The following is a 25,265-nucleotide window of genomic DNA, read 5'->3' as shown; positions in this document are numbered from 1 at the left end:
AATCACACGAGCAAAAGATCCCTCTGTAGTGTTTGTGGTTGAGACACTTACAGATGATGCAAGGCTGGAGATTATACAAAGAAGCATTGAACACGGTCATCGTTGGGTGGTTCCAAAGGAAGGTAGAGGTGGTGGTTTGGCCCTGTTTTGGAAGTCTTTAATAAATCTGGCGGTAGTGGATCATGCAAGTATAATATTGATGCTATCATCAATAGGGGTTCAGAAAATGAATGGCATTTAACCGGATTCTATGGTGAGCCTGAAATAGCAAGAAGGTCAGAAGCATGGGAGAAACTCAAGTATCTCAATTCTCAATCTGAAATCCCTTGGTTATGTATGGGGGACTTTAATGAGATACTTAGACAAGATGAGAAGGTGGGAGGAGCACTAAGACCCCATAATCAAATGCAATTGTTTAGAGAAGTGTTAGACGAATGCAGATTTATGGATTTGGGTTATGTAGGACCAAAATTCACATGGGCTAGACACTTTGACGATGGCAACTCAATTTGGGAGAGATTAGATCGAGGTTTGGCCACCAACAATTGGTTTTTAAAATTCCCCGGTACGAGGGTTCACCATTTACGGTGTGATTCTTCAGATCACAACCCAATCCTCATTGTACTTTCGGGATTGGATCATCCTAAAAGGAAGAAAGTATTTCGGTTTGAAGAAAGTATTTCGGTTTGAAGAAATGTGGTTGTCAAATCCTGGTTGTTCTGAAATTGTTGAAGCCATGTGGAATAGGTGTGAATCCGAACCTATGAATGGGATTTTAAGTAGAGTTGAAAAATATGGGAGGGATTTGAGTTGGTGGGGTAAGAATGTGTTTGGGAATGTGAGAATGGAGTTGGAAAAATTTTATAAAAAAAAAAAAAACTTCTACCTAAGGCCGAAGAGGAGGCTATCCTATGGGGTGACAATGCTAGGGTTTGAATATTAAAAAAAGAAATTGAAGAGTGGCGTGATAAGGAGGCTACAATGTGGGCTCAGAGGTCAAGACTATTATGGGCAAGGGAAGGGGATAAAATTCGAGGTATTTCCATAGTTGCGCTACAAAAAGATACCGAAAAAATTTGATAGAAGGTATGAGAGATAAAGAGGGCTCAAGGAAAACCAACCCGGAAGACATTACAAAAATTCTTATAAGTTACTACCAATCACTCTTCACTTCTACGGGTCAAATGGAGTCTTCACAGGTGTGGGAGTGTGTACCTAGGGTGATTACTGAGGAGATGAATGACCTACTAAGCCGAAGGTTTGAAGTACATGAAGTTGAAGTGGCCTTGCAACAAATGGCTCCCCTAAAAGCCCTTGGACCAGACGGAATGCCATCATTATTCTATCAACACTTTTGGGGAACGGTTAGTCATGATGTTACCTCCTCCGTCCTCATGTGGCTAAATTTAGGTACTTTGCCGCCTTCTCTTAACCATACTTTTATCACTTTGATCCCTAAAACTAGCTCCCCTGAACATGCCCACCAATTTTGCCCCATTAGCTTGTATAACGTGTTGTATAAAATTTACTCAAAAGTTTTAGCCAACCGTTTAAAAAAAGTTCTACCTTCCATCATTACTGAACACCAATCTGCCTTCACCAAACATAGACTAATCTCTGATAATATAATGGTGGCATTTGAGACCTTACATTGCTTGCAAAGATATAAATCTGGCTCCCATGGCTATATGGCAGTTAAACTTGATATGAGTAAGGCATATTATAGGGTGGAATGACCTTTTTTGGAAGGAGTAATGCGGAGGATGGGGTTTAATGAAGGATGGATAAATCTGATTATGTTGTGTGTAAAAACTGTTACATATTCAGTGTTGGTGAATGGAGAACCTTGTGGTATGATTCACCCAACAAGGGGTATTAGGCAAGGCGACCCTATTTCCCCTTTCCTATTTTTGCTTTGCACTAAAGGGTTGAATGAGCTAATAAAAAAAGCAGAAGGGAATGGGGATATCCATGGCTTCTCCCTATGTAGAAGAGGCCCAAAACTAACACATTTGTTGTTTGCAGATGATAGTTTCCTTTTTTGCAAGGCAACAATGGAGGAGTGTGGCAAAGTGTTGGACATTTTGAATGCCTATGAAGTTGCTTCCGGTCAAAAAATAAATAGGACCAAGACGGCACTTTTCTTTAGCAAAGCAACTGATGATGCCATGAAGGACCAAATTAAAGAAGCATGGGGTGTACCAGAAATTATGCAATACGAGAAATACTTGGGTCTACCATCTTTTGTGGGGAAAGGAAAAAAAGCAAGTTTCAACTACATTAAGGAGCAAGTGTGGCGAAAAACTCAAGGATGGGAAGGAAAATTACTCTCACAAGCAGGAAGGGAGGTATTGATAAAAATCAGCCATCCAAGCCAATCCCACACATACCATGGGATGTTTCAAAATTCCAATGGGTCTATGTAATGAAATTGAGGCCATGATTAAAAAAAAAAAAATTTGGGACAATGAGGTGATCGTAGGAAGATCCATTGGGTTAGATGGGATGACTTGACCAAGGCTAGAGGAGTGGGTGGCATGGGCTTTAGAGATTTAGCAAAGTTCAATGATTTATTGCTAGCAAAGCAAGCGAGGCGTCTTTTGCATAACCACAACTCTCTATTCTACAAAGTTTTCAAGGCTCGGTTTTTTCCAAACACAACGATTATGGAGGCCAAGGATTCAAGAATGGGATCTTATGCTTGGAGGAGTATACTTAAAGGAAGGGATGTTATTCAAAGAAGGGCTAGGTGGAGAGTTGGTGATGGAAAAAAAATCATAATTTGGCAAGATCATTGGTTGCCAAGAAAGCATCCTCCACATGTGTCATCCTATACATTGGCCGAATTGGAGGATTCTAAAGTGGAAATCCTTATCGACCTAAATAGGAGGCAGTGGAATGAAGAGATGTTGTACAGGTTGTTCAACACCGAGGAAGCTGACTTGATCAAGACTATTCCCTTAAGCAATGAAGCATTAGAGGATGTCTTGTTCTGGCCTCACTCAAGCAACAGACAATACAATTGCAAGATTGGTTACAGGTTCTTAAAAATGGAAGAGGAGCTGAATGGTGAATCACAGGTGTCTACAACTGATTAGAAGCAGCTGTGGAATGGAGTGTGGTCCTTGCGAGTTCCTCCTAAGGTGAAAACGATGCTATGGCGTGCTTGCCGTGAGGCTATGCCTACGAAGAAGGCGCTGTTCCGTTGAACCATCACAGCAGATTCACTGTGTGTCAGATGCCAGGCCCATTCAGAAGATGCCTTACACGCTTTGTGGTCTTGCCATGAATTGGACTCGGTGTGGACAGATATGGAGCTGTGGAGTTTTCGAGGTTCAATTCAGTTCGTAACTTTCAAAGAGCTGTTATCGTGGTTAATCAAAAACAACCACCAGCTCGAGCTCTTCGCAGTCACAGCTTGGACAATCTAGAACCAGCGGAACCGGGTTCGCCTCAACCAGCGAGCGGACTCACTACTGCAGATTCCTAACCTCTCGAACACTTAGCTCGCTGAATACCATGCTAGGCAAGTCTGTCCACCTACACCAGTGCAGCGAACTCACCGTCCCAGAACACGTTGGAGGCCACCACCATCTGAGCTCTTCGAAATAAACTTTGATGGTGTTTTCTTCCCACATGTTAAGAAATCAGGCATAGGCGTTGTGATAAGAGACCACCAAGGACAAGTGATTGCATAATGCTTAAAACTAATGCACCAAGAATTATGCAGTGAAGATATTGAGGCGAGCTGGGCTCTTTCTTTTGCACTGTACATGGGAGTGAACAGGCTGTCTTGGAGGGTGATTCATTGACTATTATTAGAGGGTTAATGGAAGAAGAAAGTTTGCTAGTACCATTGGGTTTGCTCATTAAGGATGCAAAACAGCTGTCACAACGTTTTGAAGAATTACTTTACTCTCATGCAAAGAGGGAATGTAATAATTTAGCTCATAATCTGGCTAGACATGCCGCTGGCATTCCATATTTTTTAGTTTGGATGGAGGGTATTCCTCCACAATTTCATGATGTACTTCAAGCCGATTTACTACGCTTAACTGAATAAAATAAACCTACGTGGTTTCCTCCTCAAAAAAAAAAAAAAAGTCTTAACCATGACATGAGGAGGACACACCAAGCTTCAAATTTGAGTAATAATAATATATTCAAGACATGGAACAATATCCAAATTATAACACCTTGCAAACACCTCATTTTGTACCCAGTTAATAAACTTTAGTCCCCAGCCCCATTGATGAGCTTGAGGTGTCTACAAAAGGCAATTGAAGTTATTTTGATAGTTTGGAAGTAATAACAACTCAAAAGTGCTCAAATCGCTTTGAAAACGATGTTGAAAAATGACTTTTGCTCACTACTTTGACTATGACTTTTGATCCATAAAGAAGTTTTGACTTATGTTTGTTTCATTGGAAAGTAGATATCCTGGGCTTCAATTTGAACACAAATGTTTTCTAATTTGGATTTATATTGAGTGAGTTATGGCCGTTTGAAATTGGGCCATTAGAGCTATCAGTTTAGGGTTTTTGGGAACGCATGTGTACACATGAGGCATGCATCCATGCGCATGCACGTACACATGCATACATGCATACATTGTATTCCAAACTGCAAAATATTAGTTTTTAGGGCCCAAAGCCTCCATCTTTGATAGGCCCCAGCCCCTAGACCCTTTAGAACGTCCAAAACCCTCTAAATGAGTCTAAAAGTCCTAGTTTAAACATATAAATACAACCTTATGCCTCCAAATCCAAACCCTAGCTATAGAGAATTTATTTTTGACCTAAAGCTCATCCAAGAACACTCTCAGCTTTGAACTTTCTGCACTCGCGTCATTAAGTACGTTTTTGGCTCTTCAAAACCCTCTCTCTAGTGGTCTTAAGGCAAAAACTATTAATCTCATTTGAAGAAACATTTTTCAAAGATTCTTTCAAAAGATCTTCAAGAACATCTTTTTATTTTAGAGTTGTGGTTACTAATAGATTATTGATATATTCGATTCCCTATTTTATGTTGAATCCAAACAAATAACTAATTGAAATATGGATGTATCATACATAGATTATATGTGAGATTTAATAACAATTTTAATAAACCAAAGACCACGAATTTATTTAAGAAAAAAAAATCACATGAACCCAAATAAAAATTCTCAATAAGGCAAAAACATATAAGGTGAATAATTAAGATTAACCTATTGGGATGCAAATACCAAAAACCCCAAAACTTAAAACCTCCAAATTTTATAGAATCCCAAAATTCTACTTCAAAACTCCAAAACATCATAACCTGAAACTTCAAAACCAAAAAAAAACCCTTCAAATTCAACAAATTTATACATAACATACCAAATAAAAACTCATCATTCTCTAAGCTAGAAGACATAGGTTGCAGCTTTGATTTTTCTCCAAAAAATGGAGGTGCATTATCTACCATATACAATATTCAATAATTAGTAGAAATTTCAACCCAAAAACCAAACCCACGAAAACAATGTCAATATAAATATGGAAAATAACCTAAATACTCAAAGAAAATCAATTTCAAATAGAACAGAAGAAGAATAAGATAGAAAGAAAATCTCAGGCACATATGAAAATAGAAATTGTCATATAAGAATTAAAAAGAAAGAATATTGTCTTACCAAGTTAAGTTTAGGATTTTGAGGTAGTAGTTGTTAGGGTTTTGAGGTGGGAAGATAGTAATCCTAACGGGAGTCTGTCTGTCTCTCTCTCTGCCTCTCTCTCTCTCTCTCTCCTTGAATTCTAAAGTCAGTCTTTTTTTTTTAATCCTAAAGTGAGTCCTTTTTTTTTTCTAATTCTAATGTGAGTCTCTCTACTATTGTAGTCTAATTAAAAAATTTATTTATTTTATCCTAATCCTAACATAAGTTTCTCTAATATTGCAATCTAATTAAAAAATAAATTAAATTATAATGAGTTGTAAATTTGTGAGGCTTGCAAAACTGATGTGTCAAAATTTTGAAAGGTCAACAAAAAATCAAAAGTTTCAGTTTTGTATTATACATAGATTACAATGAAAGCTCCAAGGATTTTTTCCAAAAAAAAAAAAAAAAAAGCACAAATACATGAAGTGTTTAATTATTTTTTGGTTTTAGGTTGTATTAATCTGTGATCAGGATGTTCAAAATTTCAACCAAGGTGAGCAAAAATATTTTATGGGTAAAATAAACTAATAAAAAATATTTTATATATATATATATATATATATATATATATATAATTTTGTTTAAGTCAAGGTTTCATTTGAACTCCTAAACAACAAGTGCCGCCCCTAACTCATTAGGATTAAGGAATGATAATTTCATTACAAAAATTATGTATCAAATAATTTAATGTGCAATATATTTATGACATGATATACACTAGTATTAAAAAATTAAGATATGTTTGTGCTCTCTCTCACTCTCTCAAAAAACTGTCCTTCATTAAAAAAAAAAAACTTTCCTTTTATTCAACTACTTCAACACAAGTTTTTGAATAATACTAGTTTTGAAACACATGCAAAGCACGTGTATCATACTGTTAGAAAATATTAATAAAAAATAATATTATGATTCTCTCATATCATTTTTAATTAAAAATTAATTTCTCTATATCATTTAGAATGAACACTAATAATTTAAATACAACTATAGTTTGGTGTGCATGAGTGATTAATATTACAAACACAACCATAAATCTACAATTCCTACAACATATAATAGTGAGTAAATACAAGACCTCTAAGCTGAATTTGATCTAAAGATGCTATCATTGTTGCTGGAGTGGTAGCGATCATTTCTATGACCACGATCTGCTTCTCTCTGGTGTATGAATAATGCTTTATGCGCACAAACCTTTTTTTGAAGAGAGATGTTACGTTCATAATATTTTTACAATATTTTCATAACAAATCACAGGTGGTTAGTTGTTATTGGTTCAAATTTGAACTTAACACTAGGATTACTATTTTGCCCCAATAATAATAACCAGTAACAACCTGCCATTTAGGATTTGTTGTAAAAATGTTGTGAAAATGTTGTGGACATATCATTTCTCTTTTTTAAATTCTACACAATGAGCTTTTACTTGAATTCCATACAATGCGTAGGTAAGCTTTCATAAGAAACTTCCCCCCAACTGCCTTGGCCTTCTCCTAGAAGGCCACTTCTTCCACTCGGGCGCTCACGAAACATCATGCACCTTCCCATCCTCTTCTTGGGTAAACCAACTTCTTGGGTTTAAGGTGCTTCCCAAATGAATTGATGAAGGTCATATCATTCCTAGTCTTCCTTAGGCCTCGAACCCCCACATATTGTATATTTAATATTCGAAGGTTTAAAAAAAAAAAAGAATTCAGAATGAGGGCCTAAAAACTAATAGAGCTATTAATTTTACATCCACAATTTCTCATTTACTAAATGTTGTGTTTAATTAACTGTCAATAGAATTATCTTTTCCCAATATGGGATATTTAAGAATATGTACAAATACCAAAGTGACAAATCAAAATGCTCACTAATTCACAAAGTGACAAATCATAATGATACTAACGAGTGCCCTTAGGGCAATGGTTAAGAATTTATTTTATGAAAGTTTTTACACCACTTTTATGGAAAATGAAAAAAAGTTGTCAAAACATTAATTATTTTTTTTCCCTTTTTCAATAAAAACTTTCTTTAAATGAATGGTTAACCATTGCCTTAAAGATATCCGTTAGCATTTCCCTATAATAAATAAAAATTTTGTTATTGAAGAATATTGTGAGAATCACAATCCAAAGAAATTGCTTCTAAATTATCATCTTTCATGGACGAAGAGAAGAAATCCCACGATTGTGAATCTCAAGGTAGATTTTCTACTATTGATATTGATTCTTCCTAATCCTAGGGGTCTTACAATGAAATCATCACTTAATTAATTTACAATAAAGGAACTTAAAAAATTTCATAAAACATCTTCATTGATGGATAATAAAATTATATTTATTGTCTGAAAGAAAATGATTACAAGGCCTTGATCTTATATACAATCTAAAGGGGGAAACTATTTTATTTCCTAGCTACATCTTAGAATGAATTTAAAGGAAAATTATATTCGAAAATACTAAACTATGTCCCGAAGACTAAGTTGTAGGACTAAGGTACCATGTGAGAAAGTGTTTAAAATGAATTTAAAAAGAAAATTACAACGATGAGATTGTTTGTTTTAGTTTTGGCGAATTCCAAGATTTGTAATATTGATTTTGTATTGAATCATCATTAGTTCAAAATTTTTGATCGATTGTTGTTTGTGCTTGAGTTACTCTCAATTGACTCTTGATCGGTTTAGAATTAGGGACCTATTTTGTGTGAAATTGGGGTGGAAATTTAAACATGCCACGTTGGTACCCACCTCACCTGCCCATAATGGACATGTTTTACCCACTTCATATATGGAATGGGGCGGGGACAGGGGTTAATATTTTCCCCCATACCTGCCCTACCATGCTTATTTTTAAACAATTAAAATAATTTTCTTATAGATTTTTTATATGGAATATGTGTGTGTGCACACATTTTTAGCCTTCAAAATTTAAACTTATGATTTTTTTGACGTTGTATTATTGAATTTATATTTTTATGTTATAAGATTTAAACTGTTTATAATTTTAATTGTTGTATTGTTATGTTTGAATTATTTTTGTGTTTCTTAATACTTGAATTATTGCATTGTTATGCTTTGAGATGGTTTTGTAGTGTTAGAATTAGTTTTCTTTTTAATAAATTATATATATAATTTGAGTATGGCGGGATGATAGTACCCATGGGTATCCACTAGAACAAGGCGGGGAAAAGAAAACCCACTCCAAAGAGAGAATGAGGTGGGAGCAATGAATAGGAAACCGCAAAATTAATTTTGATTAAATTTTGGAGCTTTATTGAAACGCTACAGATAAAACCTATATAAATCCTCATAAACATGGGTTTTCAAATCTATAGAGAGAGAAAATTTTAAACCAAACAGAGAGGAAAAATGGTCTCCACCCTTTGTAGTGGTTTTTCCTTTGGTGGAATGGTTTTTCATTCGTTTTCTGCTTTGTCAGCATATCATGTGTTTATTGCTTTACTTGTTTATTAATGTTTATGACTTGGTAATCGCTGATTGCATTATGCTAACTGTTATAACTTAATTGTTCAATCGGCATAATTTATAATAAAAAAATTAAGATAATAATCCGCTTTATATTTTATACGTGGTCTAAACCATCCTTTCATCAATGATAAATTTGTAAGATAAAGAGAGATATTGACTTAATTAATTAACATTTTTTTTTTGGATAAAAAATTGAGTAATGCTAGAATCATAAACTATTTTACAATATTTTACAAACTGTTGTTATGAACAATTTTTTATTGTAAAAAAAGTTGTAAAATAGTATAGGTAGCGTCTATACTATCATACTATCATTTAAGAGGGTTTCTCTGTTTGAATTTCTCATTTTTTTAGTTCAAAAATGCCCTTAAAGTCTTAAACCCGTATGTTTATGTAGAAAGAAAATTACAGGACAATCTAGTAAAAATGCAACTCTAACTCCTACAAAAATATTGTCTAAAAAATAGGACCACTTTCTTGTTAATTTTCAAATTACTTTATCTACTTATAAATTAGATTTTCAAAATAAAAATTATATATATAAAATAAATAAAAAGCACAATTTTTTTTTCTACAAAATAGGACCACTAAAAAAAAGTAAATTACTTTATCCACTTATAAATTAAATTTTCAAAATAAAAATTATATATCTAAAATTTAAAATTAAAAAAAAAAAAACACAGTTTTTTTTCTCAAAAAAAAAAATTACTCTAAAAAGTTAGCATCATGTGAACTTTATTTATTCTTAGAAACCCCTTTTTGGGTCTTAACTCTTAAATCATAAAATTCAAGGGGCCACATTGTGTTTAGTAAAACAAAGAAATTTTATTTCTGTTTCGAATTTTTTGTAGCGGTTTATGCTTGTCCCACAATTCTTCCCAACTGGTACCATTATCTATACTACTGTAAGAACACAATTCAAACTCCCAATCTAAGATTGGAAATGGGCTTGAAAGGCTCTTTGACAATAAATTTGTAGAGAGTGGGTTTGTAATCTAGTTCTCAAGGATGATTTTAAATAACATAGAAAAGAACGGGCTTTGTGCCCAATAGCACGAAATGAAGAGTTATTTGTAAGAGTATAACTAAAAGCTCCTCCTCGGACACAATCCGAGGATAATTTATAATATTGCTTCCTAAGGTTGGTTACAATTGTAGATTATCATATACTATTGCCTTTTTTCCTTCCAGAAAGAAGCTCCCTCTTTTTCTGAAGGTCTTTCTCTTTATTTATACTTCCTCTTCTCCTCTTTATCATCTTCCACCTCATGGTTGTAACGCTGATTTGGGATGCTTGTCCCATCAATTCTTCCCTAAAGTCCGCTAAGGTCAGTGACCAAGTTCCAAACCTTCTGCTCAGATCCCATCTTTCCATCTATGCAGTCAGTATACCAATTACAGAACTTTTAATGTATGGGCGGTGGTAGCAGCTTTACCTTAGATATTCCACCGCTCTTCCTATTGTCCTCCATGTGTACCGTGTCGTCTCGTAGTCATAGGATTTTTCATAATATAGCCCGGGGATATTAAACCTCTCTTCTTTATGACCTCGGCTTAAAACCCGAGGACAAATATATTCCTCGGACGTGATTGGTCACTCGTTTATCATATCTTCACTTGGTATTTTCTTTATGAGGTACACTCATGTACTCCTAGATCATTTGATGTCCTCGGATTTTGGGTTTTTAGCCCAAAAGACTTTGTTGGGCCATCCTTGGTAATTTACTGGGCCCAATGCCCCTACAATAGCCCCTCGAGATTCTTTATTTCTTCACCTTGGGAGGAAAAGAGGATCTCGATTTAAATCTCCTTTTTGTCTTGCGAATTTTTGGCAATATTGCTGACAGGGACAATGACTTTTGAATTGCCCGTCGCATGTTCCCGATGCTCCGGCATATGAAGCGCCCCTGAATTAATTTCTGGCGTCTTTATGTCCCCCATGTTTCAATGATGCGACACATATCCAACGGTTGAGAGCCGTTCCTAGGTTGAGGCGGGAATTCTCCCGCTTCATAACTCCTTTTGATATATATATAATTACTAATTTCCTTCAAATCTTTCACACTACAATAACCTTATAACTTACCTACCATATTTGCTACCTTCACGTGCCTTCTCATTTTACCATATACTTTGTTCGAGGTGACCGTGCCTTCTTCTTTTTTAAAGTAAGTTCTCCCATACTCTCTCCCCTTCTTATCAGCTCTTTGTTTCTTTTGTTTTCTTTCTCTCCCTTTCTTTTTCTTTTTCTCTGTATCTTTCGTCCTCGGCATAGTTCTTTTTTAGTTTCTTCACACCCCCCTTTTTCAAAGATGGGCAAATTTGCGTCCTTAGTGGATTCAAACGAAAAAATAGAACAGTTCAAGGCTAAGTACCAAATCCCCTCAGACGTATCTATTAGGTATTATAACGAGGAGGAATATTTTGAAAAAAGAAAAACGGGGGAGGTAGTAATCCTGATGATTGCATTCATCGAAGGGGAATGAGAATTCCCATGGGAACCATGACTAGGGATTACCTTAGGGCTTTTAAATTAACTCCCACCCAGTGCGCCCCAAATGTCTTTAGGATCTTAGGTTCCATAGACGCTTTAAACGAGAGGATGAACCTAGGGCTCACTTATCACGACGTGAAATGGGTTTATAACCTCCATTACCTGACAAAAAAAGATGAATATTACCTAAAATCTAGATACACAGAAGTTAGGCTAATTCAGTGTCTGCCCGAATCTAATAAGGGTCTAAAAAACGACTTCCTAATCGTATCAGGAAACTGGCATGACGGCTTACCTTGTCCGACAAGGGAGGGGACTCTAGGTGAAGTTTTTGGTTTTTTTATCTAGAACCCTAAAAACCATTATTATATTCTTCCTTTTTTCTTTTTGCTTTTGTCTACTCATTTATTCTTACCTTTTTTCTTTTGGATAATTCTACAGATCCACACGCAGCGGATCGTCATCCTTTCCTCGTCGATTTTGGACGTTTGGACAGGATCCTACAAGCTGAAGTTTTTGTGCATACTAACGGCCAACTCCGAGCAGCTCATCTCATCCTCGGCTACAATCCAATTTCCAAAGCCTTTCAGGCACCGAAGTGCGTGATCAAAGCCAAGGACCCCCGCCTTCCTCGGATTAGCGTTGCCGTTGAAGGTTTCCTGCTACCGGAAGGGGCTCCTATTCCCCAAGGTACTCTGATCACTCAACCAATACAACCACCACAACCTGTTCCAGTTGGGATTCCCTTAGTCCCTATTCCCACACAATCCGTACTTGGTGAAGCCACGTCTTCCCATCCAATTGTAAAGGAAGAAGAAAACATCGTCGAGGTATCTGATTCCGAGGACGAGTTCGAGGTTTTTAACCAACCCCACTCTCCCGAAGACTCAATTCCTATCCTCGGCATGGGCATTCAGCGCAAGGTCAAGCCTAGTCTAAAAGATGTGCTTGAGGGTCACACAGGCTCTCAAGAGCCTCCTAAGGAACTGCGCCCTAGGGCCCAGGATAAGGGTGCTGACAAAGGCCCGGAGTCTAGACTCCCTCCTCTTCTTCCTCCTCCCCAAACTCAACGTCCCAATCCGGCTGACCTTAAAAGAAAAAGGGAACAGCAGAAGGGAAAGGAAGTGATGGAGGTTGGGAAGGGCTCTCTTCCTAAAGAGCCCGAGATTGAAAAGGGTACTAAGCAGGCCCGCATGCTGCAGACCAGGTCGGACAAAAGGACCGAATCGCAGGTGACCGTACAGGCTCCTCTATGGCTCCCTGACATGACCATGGACGACCGGGCTATTACCGTGGATGTGTCCATCAAAAACTCTGATGAAGGGACTGCTGCATGCGTGGCAAACGCATTGGAGCAAGCGTTGCTGCTCCCTGAGGACATAGGTGAGCTCCGAAAGAAAAGAGACCACAATGTCTTCATGATTCTGAAGAAAGAGCTTGCAATGGTAAGTTTTTCTTCTAAGCCTTATCTATTTTTAATGTATATATATATATATATATATATATATATATATATATATATTTATTTATTTATTTTTCACAGGCTGTTCAATCTGCCCATAGGGCAGAAGAGATTGCCATCAGCTCATACAAGTCTCTGAGGGCCGAAGAATCTAGGCGTGAAGCCGCCCAAAGGATCTCGGACATTCAAAAGAAGAAGCTGCAGGAGGTCTCAGCCAAGTTGGTTAAGGCCGAGAGTGAAAAGTCAGGTTTAGAGGCCGATCTCAAAACAACCACTAAACAGGTCGAGGACCAGCGACTGATGCTTCGACAAGCCGACGAGAACCTCGCTGGAGCACGAAAACTTATTGAGGATCTGAAAAAAGATCTGAAGGAGTCTGAGAAGGTTAAAGAGGAGGCCATCAAGGGCAAAGAGAAAGCCCTTGAAGAAAAGGAAAAAGCTAAGAAGGCAAAAGAAGAGGCCGAAAATTCAAAGGAGCTGGCTGAACAAGAAGGTTACAAGATTGGTGTGAAGGAGATTACGGAAACCTTCAAGGCTCAGGTTCCCGAGGTATGTAGACATTACTGCCTCCAAGTGTGGAATGAGGAACTTTCCCAAGCTGGGGTTGATGCCTCTTCTACTCTTTGGAAAGCAGAGAGTGTCTACTATCCTCCAGCAATTCGAGCTTCTGACACTCCTCAAGCTGACAATGAAGCTGCCCAGGTATCATCTGAGGATAAGAGAGGTGAACAGGCTGAACACTCAGCTCTTTCTGAAGATCTCCACAAGCAAGTTGATTCAATACAAGAGAAGGCACTAGAAGACATACAGCTTTCAAGTGACCTTCAGGAATCTTCCAAGGATGAGTTAGGTGACCAAGCAAATCCGATAACTTTGAAGGATGATTCCAAAGGCAAAGGAATTGCCGATGAGACCTCGGTGCAGCTTCCACCTTCTCAAGACCCTAAAGGCCCTCTGAAGATAAAATTGAAGCAGTGACTGCTTTTCCTTAGTTTTGATTTTTTCTTCATTTTCTGCTAAGTGTAATTTTGCAGTTTCTTCTAATTACAAAATACTTTCTAAATCTAATATAAGTGCAAGTTCTTTTTTGTTTGATGGCCTTTACTTTCGTTTTGTTTTGCCATATATTTAGAACAGTAATCCTTTCGCCCTTATTAATTTACTAAAATCAAAGCCAAAAAACTGGATCAAACTTAATACTATAGGCAGGAGATGCATTAAGTGATGCTCATGGATTTCTTATCCGTTTATCACTATCTCAGGGAGACTCTTAAGCAGTTGTTTTTTCCATTTAGACCTCTAGTTTGATTTATGTCAAAAATATATGAAATAAGGTATATGATCTAATGACCTAGGCATACCAAGCTTTGATACTTTAAGAAAAAAGAAAAGGGATGTTAATTATCCCAAAGTAGATGATCCAAGGACCAGACGTAACTAAGGTTCTGTTTAACACTTGGTAAAAAATATCAATTTAGATGAGGTATGTGGTCCGAGGATCCAGGCACACCAAGTTTCAGTTTGATACTTAGATGAAACAGTTGATATGTTAATTTTCCCAAAGTAGATGATCCAAGGATCAGACATAACTAAGGTTCTGTTTAACACTTGATAAAAAAAATATCAATTTAGACGAGGTATGTGGTCCGAGGATCCAGGCACACCAAGTTTCAGTTTGATACTTAGATGAAACAGTTGAAATGTTAATTTTCCCAAAGTAGATGATCCAATGATCAGACATAACTAAGGTTCTGTTTAACACTTGATAAAAAATATCAATTTAGACAAGGTATGTGGTCCGAGGATCCAAGCACACCCAGTTTCAGTTTGATACTTAGATGAAACATTTGAAATTTTAATTTTCCCAAAGTAGATGATCCGAGGACTAGACATAACTAAGGTTCTGTTTAACACTTGATAAAAGATATCAATTTAGACGAGGTATGTGGTCCGAGGATCCAGGCACACCGAGTTTCAGTTTGATACTTAGATGAAACAGTTGAAATGTTAATTTTCCCAAAGTAGATGATCCAAGGACCAGACATAACTAAGGTTCTGTTTAACACTTGATAAAAGATATCAATTTAGACGAGGTATGTGGTCCGAGGATCCAGGCACACCAAGTTTCAGTTTGATACTTAGATGAACGAAGACAATGAACGCAATGCAGTTTTAACAAAAATGGCCGAAGTGCCCTTCATTTAATAATAGTACCTTCGTAGGTTATTTACATTCCAAGGACGTTGTACAACATGTTCGTCCAAATCCTCCAGATTGTAAGCCCCTATTCCTGCGACCGAAGTAATACGATAAGGTCCTTCCCAGTTGGGCCCTAGTTTTCCCCATGCTGGATTCTTTGTTGTGCCCAAAACTTTCCTCAATACCAAGTCGCCAAGTGCAAGAGGTCGCAGTTTTACATGAGAATCATACCCCTGTTTGAGCTTATGTTGATAATAGGCTAGTTGAACCATGGCATTCTCCCGTCGTTCCTCAACTAAGTCTAAGTTTCTCCTCAATAGGTCATTGTTGCTATCTGGAACGAAGGAGCTTTTCTTTAGGGTTGGGAACCCAGTTTCTAGGGGTATTACTGTCTCGGCTCCATAAGTCATGGAGAAGGGCGTTTCTCCTATGGATCTTCGTGGAGTAGTTCGATATGTCCACAAGACATGTGGCAGTTCTTCTACCCACCTTCTCTTAGCGTCACCCAACCTTTTTTTAAGTCCATTAACTATCACTTTATTGACGGCCTCGGCTTGGCCATTCCCTTGAGAGTAAGCTGGAGTGGAATATCTATTCGTGATGCCCAGATCATAACAATATTTCCTAAAGGCTTTGCTATCGAATTGTAAACCATTATCTGAAATGAGAGTATGAGGAATGCCAAACCTGGTAACGATGTTTTTCCATACAAATTTTTTCGCTTCCATGTCTCTGATATTCGATAATGGCTCAGCTTCAACCCATTTGGTGAAATAATCCATTCCGACGAGGAGCCATCGCCTGTTTCCTGTTGCTTTTGGGAAAGGTCCAACAATATCCAAGCCCCATTGAGCAAAAGGCCAAGGGCTAGATAGAGGATTAAGGACACCTCCTGGTTGATGTATGTTTGGAGTGAATCTTTGACATTGGTCACACTTCTTCGCATAATCTTGCGCCTCCCTCTGCATGTTGGGCCACCAATAGCCCTGAGTAAGGGCTCTATGAGCCAAAGACCTTCCCCCAGTGTGACTTCCACAAATCCCTTCATGCAACTCTTCCAAAAGTAACTCCGTTGCCTCGGGATGCATACATAACAAATATGGTCCCGAAAAAGAGCATTTGTATAATTTCTGGTCCTCGGATAACCAGAACCGAGTTGCTTTCCTGCGAATTTTATCTGCTTCGACTTTTTCTTTAGGCAGGATATCATTTTTGAGAAAAGTTACTATTTGATCCATCCAACTAGGCCCTGTCCTAATTTGAAGAATTTGAGTGACGTTACCATTCGTCTCAATAGGTTTCAGCAGATCTTCGACAAGGATAACCCGCAGTAGGCTTTGCGCCGAGGATGTTGCAAGTGTGGCTAATGAATCGGCATGGGTATTCCCACATCTGGATACATGTAATAAAGAAAAAGACTCAAATTTAGATTGCATACATCTGACCTGGTTAGGTATCCTTGCATTCTTGAATCTCTTGCTTCTAGCTTCCCTTCTACTTGTCCTACCACCAATAATGAATCTGAGAACATTTGTACCGTCTTCCCTTCCATTTTATGAACCATGTTCATCCCTGCGAGGACGGCCTCATATTCTGCTTCGTTGTTGGTGGCCGAGAACCCCAATCTCAAAGATTTCTCAAAAGTAATTCCCTCCGGGGATACCAAAACTAGTCCCACACCAGATCCTCTCTGATTTGCTGCTCCATCAACGTGCACTTTCCATAACGAAGGCTCTTTGCAAGAAATCATGCCTATTGATTTTTTACTCACACCTGATCCTTCAGTATATTCTTCTAATGAGGGCTCAGTAAATTCCGCCACAAGATCCGCGATGACTTGCCCTTTTGTAGAGGTGCGAGGCATATATTTGATATCAAAAGCTCCTAGGATAGTGCCCCGTTTCGCAATTCTTCTCGTATAATCCGCACTCCGAAGTATAGATTTGAGAGGGAGTTGTGTAAGGACAACCACCGTATGGGATTGGAAGTAATGAGGAAGCCTTCGTGTAGCATGCACCACCGCTAAAATAGCTTTCTCCAGTGGCAAATAACTCACCTCGGCTTCATGCAGAGACTTGCTTACATAATAAACTGGCTTTTGGATATTACTATCATCTCGTATAAGAACCAAACTAACTGCATGATTAGCTACTGCAATATATGCAAACAGTACTTCATCGATTTCTGGCCGAGACATAATGGGTGGTTGCGAGAGATACTCTTTAAGCTGTTGAAAAGCCACCGCACACTCCTCGGTCCATTCAAAACCCTTCCATTTATTCAACAACTGAAAGAAAGGCCTACATCTGTCCGCAGACCGAGATATAAATCGGTTGAGGGCAGCGGTCATACCTGTTAATCTTTGTACTTCTTTAGGATTCCGAGGTGGCTGTAAGTTGTTAATGGCCTTAACCTGAGCAGGATTCACCTCAATTCCCCGGTGAGTTACCATATAGCCTAGAAACTTGCCCGATCCTACACCAAAAGAACATTTAGAGGCATTGAGTCGCAACTTATACTCTCTTAGCGTTTGAAAAGTGTTGCTCAGATCTTCCAAATGCGTAGAAACGGCTTTACTCTTTACCACCATATCATCCACATATAGCTCAATAGTCTTTCCCAGCTGTGTCTCAAACATTCTTGTCATCATCCTCTGATAGGTAGCCCCCGCGTTTTTCAAACCAAATGGCATTACCTTATAATGGTAGTTTCCCGTGAGAGTGACAAAAGCAGTCTTCTCCTGGTCCTCCACAGCTAAAGGTATTTGGTGGTAACCTTGAAAAGCGTCAAGAAAGCTCATCCGAGGATGTCCAACAGTAGCGTCCACCAATTGATCAATCCGAGGCATTGGGAAAGAGTCATTCGGGCAAGCTTTGTTCAAATCTGTGAAGTCCACACAAACTCTCCATTTCCTATTCTTCTTTTTCACCACTACCGTATGGGCTAACCATTCAGGATAAAAAACTTCTTTGATAGCACCCGCCTTTTTGAGTTTCAGCACTTCCTCTTTCACAGCCTCGGAATGCTCTTTCGAGGACCGCCGAGGTGGTTGCCTCCTTGGTACCGCAGCTAGATTAACCTTTAAATGATGACAAATGAAACTTGGGTCAACCCCAGGGGCCTCATAAGCATTCCATGCAAATACGTCCATATTTTTTCTCAAAAACAAAATCAGCTCTTCCTTCTCCCCCTGTGACAATTGAACCCCTACCTGAAAGAACTTCTCAGGGTCGTCGTCTATGAGAATCTTCTCCAATTCCTCACATGCAGGTTCATCTACCTTGGCTGTGCTAACACACTTTAATTGCTACGCCTCTCCGCCAGCCGAGGACGAGGACTCCGGCTCAGGTTGACGCAGAATTGCAGCCATGATACATTGTCGAGCCACAGACTGACTCCCAAGTAGCTCCACCACCTGGTCTCCAGAATGAAACTTAACCTTAACATGCAAGGTTGAGGAAACAGCTCCCAACGCATGCAGCCAAGGTCTTGCCACAATTGCGGTGTAGGGAGAATAGGCATCCACTACGATGAAATCCACGTTCACAACCTCTGGGCCCGATTGTACAGGCAGTCTAATTTGCCCTTTTGGAACAACAGCCTTTCCCTCGAAGCTTATCAAGGGTGAGTCATACGCCATAAGATCTTCAAGCTTTAATTTTAAACCTCTAAACAGGTCAGGGTACATGATATCTGTGCCACTGCCTTGATCGACCATCACCCTCTTCACATCATAGTCCCCTATTCTCAGGATTACCACCAAGGCATCATCATGAGGCTAGATAGTCCCCACTTTGTCCTCTTCCAAGAAACCTAAAACTGGTAGGATACTAGCCTTAACTCTCTTCGGCTGATCCCTTGACTCCTCGGCCAAAAACCGAGCCACTGACATTACCCTAAAGGGAGCTGAGCCAGTCCTTCCAGGTGCCGCGAAAATTACATTGATGGTACCTAGAGGAGGCCTTGACGAAGGGCCACTGTGGTTTGCCATCCCTGATTGGTTTCCTTGCCCATTAGGCTGATACAGGAATTGCTTTAGCTTTCCCTCTTTGACCAACTGTTCTAAATGATTCCACATAGTGCGACAATCTTCGGTGGTGTGACCCCTCTCCTGGTGATAATGGCAATGGAGATTTTGGTTGCGTCTCAGAGGGTCCCCTGCCATCTTATTTGGCCATTTGAAGAAAGACTTATGCCTGATTTTCTCCAACAGCTGCTGCACTGGTTCTTTGAAAACGGTGTTGACCACCTGTGGGGGCATATGACTAGCTTGTCTGGAAAAATCTCTTGCTGGCCTATTGTTGTTGTATTTGTCCGACCTGAAATCCCTCCTTTCCTATGGGATAACCTTCGTCTTACCCTTCCCCTGCTGCTGATCTTCCTCAACCCTTTTGTACTCGTCGATGCGATCCATAAGCCGGCGTACGCTTCTGACAGGCTTTTTCGTCAAAGACTTCCTTAGGTCATGCTCCGTCGGTAGGCCGACCTTAAAGGTCCTTATCTCCACATCATCGAAGTCCCCATCAATTTCATTGAACATCTCCCAATACCTATCTGAATACGTTCTCAGGGTTTCCCCATCCCTCATGGCCATGGATAATAATGAATCCAATGGCCGAGGAACTCTACTGCATGTGATGAAGCAAGAACCAAATGCTCTAGTAAGCTCCTTGAAAGAGCTAATAGAGCCTGCCCTCAATCCATCAAACCATCTCATGGCGACAGGCCCCAGGCTAGAGGGGAAGATCTTGCATATCAAGGTCTCATTCTTGGAATGTACTGCCATTCTTTGGCTGAAATGGCTCACGTGCTCCACAGGATCCGTCCGGCCATTGTAAATAGTGAAGGCCGGTTGTGTGAAGCGCCGAGGTAACCTCCCTTCCTCCAGTCTGCGCGTGAAGGGTGACTTGGAGATTTGGTGCAACGCCCTACCCATCGCATCATTTCCTAAGCCCTTAGAGGAGAAGTCCCTCCCATGCCTCCCATGCAGGTTGTCCTCTTCGGAAGAAAAAGATTCACCTGAGGGAGTCCTGGACCTCTGCCTGTAATTGTCATCCTCGGATCCCTCCGAAGAGGGGTCGGAGACCGAAGGAGTTTGCCTTCGCCTTTCGTGACGTAACTTTCTTTTTAGGCCGTCAATCTCCTTCTGCATGGCCTTGGTATTCCTCTCGTGAGGACCTCTACTTCCTCCTTGTGAATGACTCGTACTTCTGATAGTGTGCGTAGTATGTACACTACCTTCCCAGTTCTCTCCGTGATCAGGATGCAAGGAGTGATCCTCATGCTGGGAGCCTACGGACTCCGCACTGCGTTGTGGTCCTGAGCCCACCATGATGTTCTTAAACTTCCTCAAAGACTAAATTCCCACAGACGGTGCCAATTGTAAGAACACAATTCAAACTCCCAATCTAAGATTGGAAATGGGCTTGAAAGGCCCTTTGACAATAAATTTGTAGAGAGTGGGTTTGTAATCTAGTTCTCAAGGATGATTTTAAATAACATAGAAAAGAACGGGCTCCGGACCCAATGGCACGAAATGAAGAGTTATTTGTAAGAGTATAACTAAAAGCTCCTCCTCGGACACAATCCGAGGATAATTTATAATATTGCTTCCTAAGGTTGGTTACAATTGTAGATTATCATATACTATTGTCTTTTTTCTTTCCAGAAAGAAGCTCCCTTTTTTTCCGAAGGTCTTTCTCTTTATTTATACTTCCTCTTCTCCTCTTTATCATCTTCCACCTCATGGTTGTAACGCTGATTTGGGATGCTTGTCCCATCAATTCTTCCCCAAAGTCCGCTGGGGTCAGGGACCAAGTTCCAAACCTCCTGCTCAGGTCCCATCTTTCCATCTATGCAGTCAGTATACCAATTACAGAGCTTTTAATGTATGGGCGGTGGTAGCAGCTTTACCTTAGATATTCCACCGCTCTTCCTATTGTCCTCCACGTGTACTGTGTCGTCTCGTAGTCATAGGATTTTTCATAATATAGCCCGGGGATATTAAACCTCTCTTCTTTATGACCTCGGCTTAAAACCCGAGGACAAATATATTCCTCGGACGTGATTGGTCACTCGTTTATCATATTTTCACTTGGTATTTTCTTTATGAGGTACACTCATGTACTCCTAGATCATTTGATGTCCTCGGATTTTGGGTTTTTAGCCCAAAAGACTTTGTTGGGCCATCCTTGGCAATTTACTGGGCCCAATGCCCCTACAACTACTATTTAAGGGGCTTCCCCTATTTGGATTCCTATTTTTTTAGTTCAAAAATGCCCCTACAGTCCTATGTTTAAATAGAGACAAAACTAAAGGACAATCCAGTAAAAACTCATTTTTTTAGTTCAAAGATGCCCCTACAGTCTTATGTTTAAGTTGAGACAAAACTAAAGGACAATCCGGTAAAAATGCAACTCCAACTCCCACTAAAATATTGCCTAAAAAATAGGACCACTCTCCTATTAATTTTTAAATTGATTTAATCACTTATAAATTAGATTTTTAAAATAAAAATCATATATATATATATATATATATATATAATAATTAAATACAGTTTTTTTTTACAAAATAGGACCACTAAAAAAAAAATCTCATCGCACGGGCGAAGCGCGTGTGATGAGACTAGTGACTACAATTCTAGTCCATTATGACTCCAATTTGGCACCAATGACTTGTTGGCTTGGAGTTGAAGAAAGTTTTTCCAAATTCTAATTCGACTAGGTCACACACAACACAGCTATATAAATCCTAGAAGGCAAAAGGCCAAAGCGTCAAATTAACCTTGTTTCTCTTTCTCACAAACACAGCAGAGAGAGCGAAGCCGAGACCCCACCAGTTTTCTTTGATCTTCAACTTTGAACAGGTATATTCTCAGACTTCCCTCTTTCTTTATTACTCACAAACTCGTAGTAAACTTGAAGCAATTGGGTTTTGTTCTCTGCAATGTTTTTCTTGCGATCTTGCTTCTTTGTTTGTTTGTTCGTTTTTTTTTTTTTTTCTTTTTCCCCTGTATAGTGCTAGACATTAACCATGTTTTTGTGGTTCAGAGATTTACTTTTATATCAGAAAAAAAAAAAAAAAAAAAAACTATTTTAGTAATAAAGATACTTCAATTGATTTCACTAGGGTTTCCTTCCATTCATACCTTTGTAGTATAAAGACCTTGACTTATTAGCTAGCATCTTGTTGAATATATAGTAAATCAAAGATATGTTATTTTTGTTTCTAATTTTGTGCGGCTCCAAATTGGCCCTAGGTAGCTTATGTTTAAAAGATATGTTATGTTAATTATACAATGCCTTATTCAAAAAAAAAAAAATTTATACGATGCCTTAAGATATGTTATAGCTAGGATACGAAATTTCAGGTGTTGAAAGCATCCATGCAATTTGTTGAAGCCTTGAATATGTTTGAAATCTATGTCACAATCTCCGAACTGTGGCAAAATTAAAAAATAAAAATAAAAAGAAGGAAAAAAAAAAAAAAAAAAAGGCTGACTTAATGTAGTTCAAGAAAAAAAATTCTATTTAAAGCTCCGTTTGGATTTGGCGTTTGCGTTTGGATTGTTTGCGTTTTTTTTTTTATTTTAAGTCCAACATGAACGTTCATGCAATCAGACATATGAACAGTAACCAAAGCTCAAACAGTAACTTTTTTATTTTTTATTTTTTTATTGTTTTCAGTTTTCAGCAAAATAAACGATATCCAAACGCACTAAGTGTTTTTTTTTTTTTTTTTGCTGGACGCGCTACTCTCACTGTTCATTGGCCATGAACAGTGATTTTAGGCCAATGAATAGTGATTTTTCAAGTGAACAGTATTTTTTACACATTAAAAAATTATTTTGCTACAATGTTTTTCAGTTTTCAGTTTTCAGCCGTATCCAAACGGACCCTAAGTCTCAAATCTTGGATGTTGGCTCTCTTTCTCATAAACACAGCAATCAAAGCCAAGCCAAATAACTACCTCTTTTATCTTTTCTTAAACCTTGGGTTCTTTTTTATTTTTATTGTTAGAGAGTGTGTACAGTACATATTTCAACATGTCTCATTCTTTTCTTTATTTCTTTTCACAATATATGGCATTACTAACTCTTTGATTTCTGTACTTAGATGCAATTTAGTACAAATATGTATGAAATTCACCACGAAGAACTTCTTGATATTGGTCTGATTTTCATATTGAACATTTAGAATAATTAATTAACATTGAAGCCATTTTTTATTTTAAGATTTCGTGTGTTCTGCCATTTTATTCAATCATTATAAACAACAGCTTTGCTTATTTCTTTGAAGAATTAAAAGGAGACAGCAAACGCTCAATGGCAACAGAAAGTAATTTGTTAGATCTTGAGATTGAGAATGATGATGATGAGCATGAAGAACTTGAACTAGAAGTAAGTCTGTATCTTGCATAAATGCTTCATTATATCTTTTCCTATTCATATTTGGTTTCTTATTTTGTACTTTTTACAATTTAGAATAAATCAAAACAACTCAAAGAGCAAGCTGACTTTCTCAAAAGGGACTGTAAGAGCTTGGACTCTGGCCAGCCCTCATCTTCATCTGCTCCACCTTCATCTTCTTTTTCTAGAGTAGAGGCCACTCTAGCTACCATTCTTGACCAGCTCCAGCTTGTACGTAGTGACCTTGGTGAAATCTGGGAGACTCAGGCTATTCATGGTGATCGTCTTTACCATCTTATTGATGGAATGTGCCAGATGAACACTAGGATTGGACGCATTGCTTGCCATCAGTCTATACTTGATGGGTTTCCACCCTCTCCAGAGCGTGACTCTTCCGATGCCTCTTTAGAGAGTGGAGATGATGATGATACTTCTGACTCTTCCGGTGACTTGATGACTGCCTCACAATGATCCACCTTTGTCTATTGTGGCAAAAAAGGGGAGTAGTTTGAGAGTAGTTTGACCTAATTGATGGGGGGAGAGCTAGATAGTTAATTTTGAGGGATGTAGAGTGAGGGTTTTGATGTATAGTATAGGATTTTATATACATTAAGCTTATTGATATATATGATGATGTATGTTTCTTATCTATCTTTTCACATGTGTTGTTTCTTCTCTTCTCTCTTACACTTGTTTCTTGATTTATATAACTTGTCTATTTTTCACACATGATGTCTTGATGTATCTTGTTTAGTGATTCAATTTTAAGACAAATTGCAAAGTCTTATTCATACATTGATCTCTCTTCTTGCAAATTTTTTCAAGAGTTCAAGTATTAGAGTACACTTATTTTTTTAGTGTAATTCGCGAGTATAATGTAGTCTAGGACATTCATGTACTCTTATGGTTTTGTCACGAATTGCCAAAGAGGAGATTGTTAGGGTCATATTTTTAAGTAGTTGGCATATCTCTTGACAAAATGCACTTAACTTGTATATGGATAGTTTTAAGTGGATTCAAGAATATCATGCATTATGTTGATAAACTTTACAAGTGGTACTATTGAAGACTAAAGACATGAAGACTGCACAAAGAAACAAGTGTAAAAAATTGAAAAATGTGAACCTCGACACCTAGCTCGATACAAGTTGCTATCAAGAATTAATGAATCTTAATACCTTTCAATTTATCGAGTTTTGTAGATCCAAAATTTCTAGATCTGATTATCGGCCCATGATAACTTAGCTTTCTAAGGTTTCGTTCTCTAACCTACTAGATGATATAAAAGGATTGTATTATAGCCTTCAATACACAGAAAGACTCACACATAGAATTTATACACTTATTGTGAACTACTTCATTCTTATATGCCTTAGGGTTTTGTGACCAAGTTTCTTCCTCCTCTTTAAGTGTATTGAAAAACTTTGCATCCAACAGCAAGCTTTAAGTTTCTGGGAATCACGTACTTATTTTGGAATAAGCCAAGAGGGTAAGATTCTTTGTACATGTAATCTCTTGATTTTGATTAGTGATTCTTGGGAGTGGTTA

General features: G+C 38.3%; 1 protein-coding gene across 1 annotated transcript; it reads left to right on the top strand.

Moving 5' to 3' along the window:
* Window positions 1–23,611: 23,611 nt before the first annotated feature.
* LOC142615224 (uncharacterized) lies at window positions 23,612–24,292 on the top strand. The gene is made up of 2 exons (XM_075787942.1): window positions 23,612–23,708; window positions 23,793–24,292. The coding sequence occupies exons 1-2, from the start codon at window positions 23,634–23,636 to the stop codon at window positions 24,186–24,188; spliced, it is 471 nt and encodes a 156-aa protein (XP_075644057.1). The 5' UTR covers window positions 23,612–23,633; the 3' UTR covers window positions 24,189–24,292.
* The last annotated feature ends 973 nt before the right edge of the window (window positions 24,293–25,265 follow it).

Source organism: Castanea sativa, chromosome 11 (assembly GCF_040712315.1).
Source record: "Castanea sativa cultivar Marrone di Chiusa Pesio chromosome 11, ASM4071231v1".
NCBI classification, from domain to species: domain Eukaryota; kingdom Viridiplantae; phylum Streptophyta; class Magnoliopsida; order Fagales; family Fagaceae; genus Castanea; species Castanea sativa.
The sequence above is the reverse complement of the archived record's forward strand: the minus strand, read 5'-3'. Positions and strand labels throughout refer to the sequence as shown.

Coding starts and splice junctions, on each gene's coding strand:
- LOC142615224 (XM_075787942.1), top strand. CDS start 23,634: ATGGCAACAGAAAGTAATTTGTTAGATCTTGAGATTGAGAATGATGAT. Junction 23,709..23,792: donor ATGAAGAACTTGAACTAGAA/GTAAGTCTGTAT, acceptor TTTACAATTTAG/AATAAATCAAAACAACTCAA.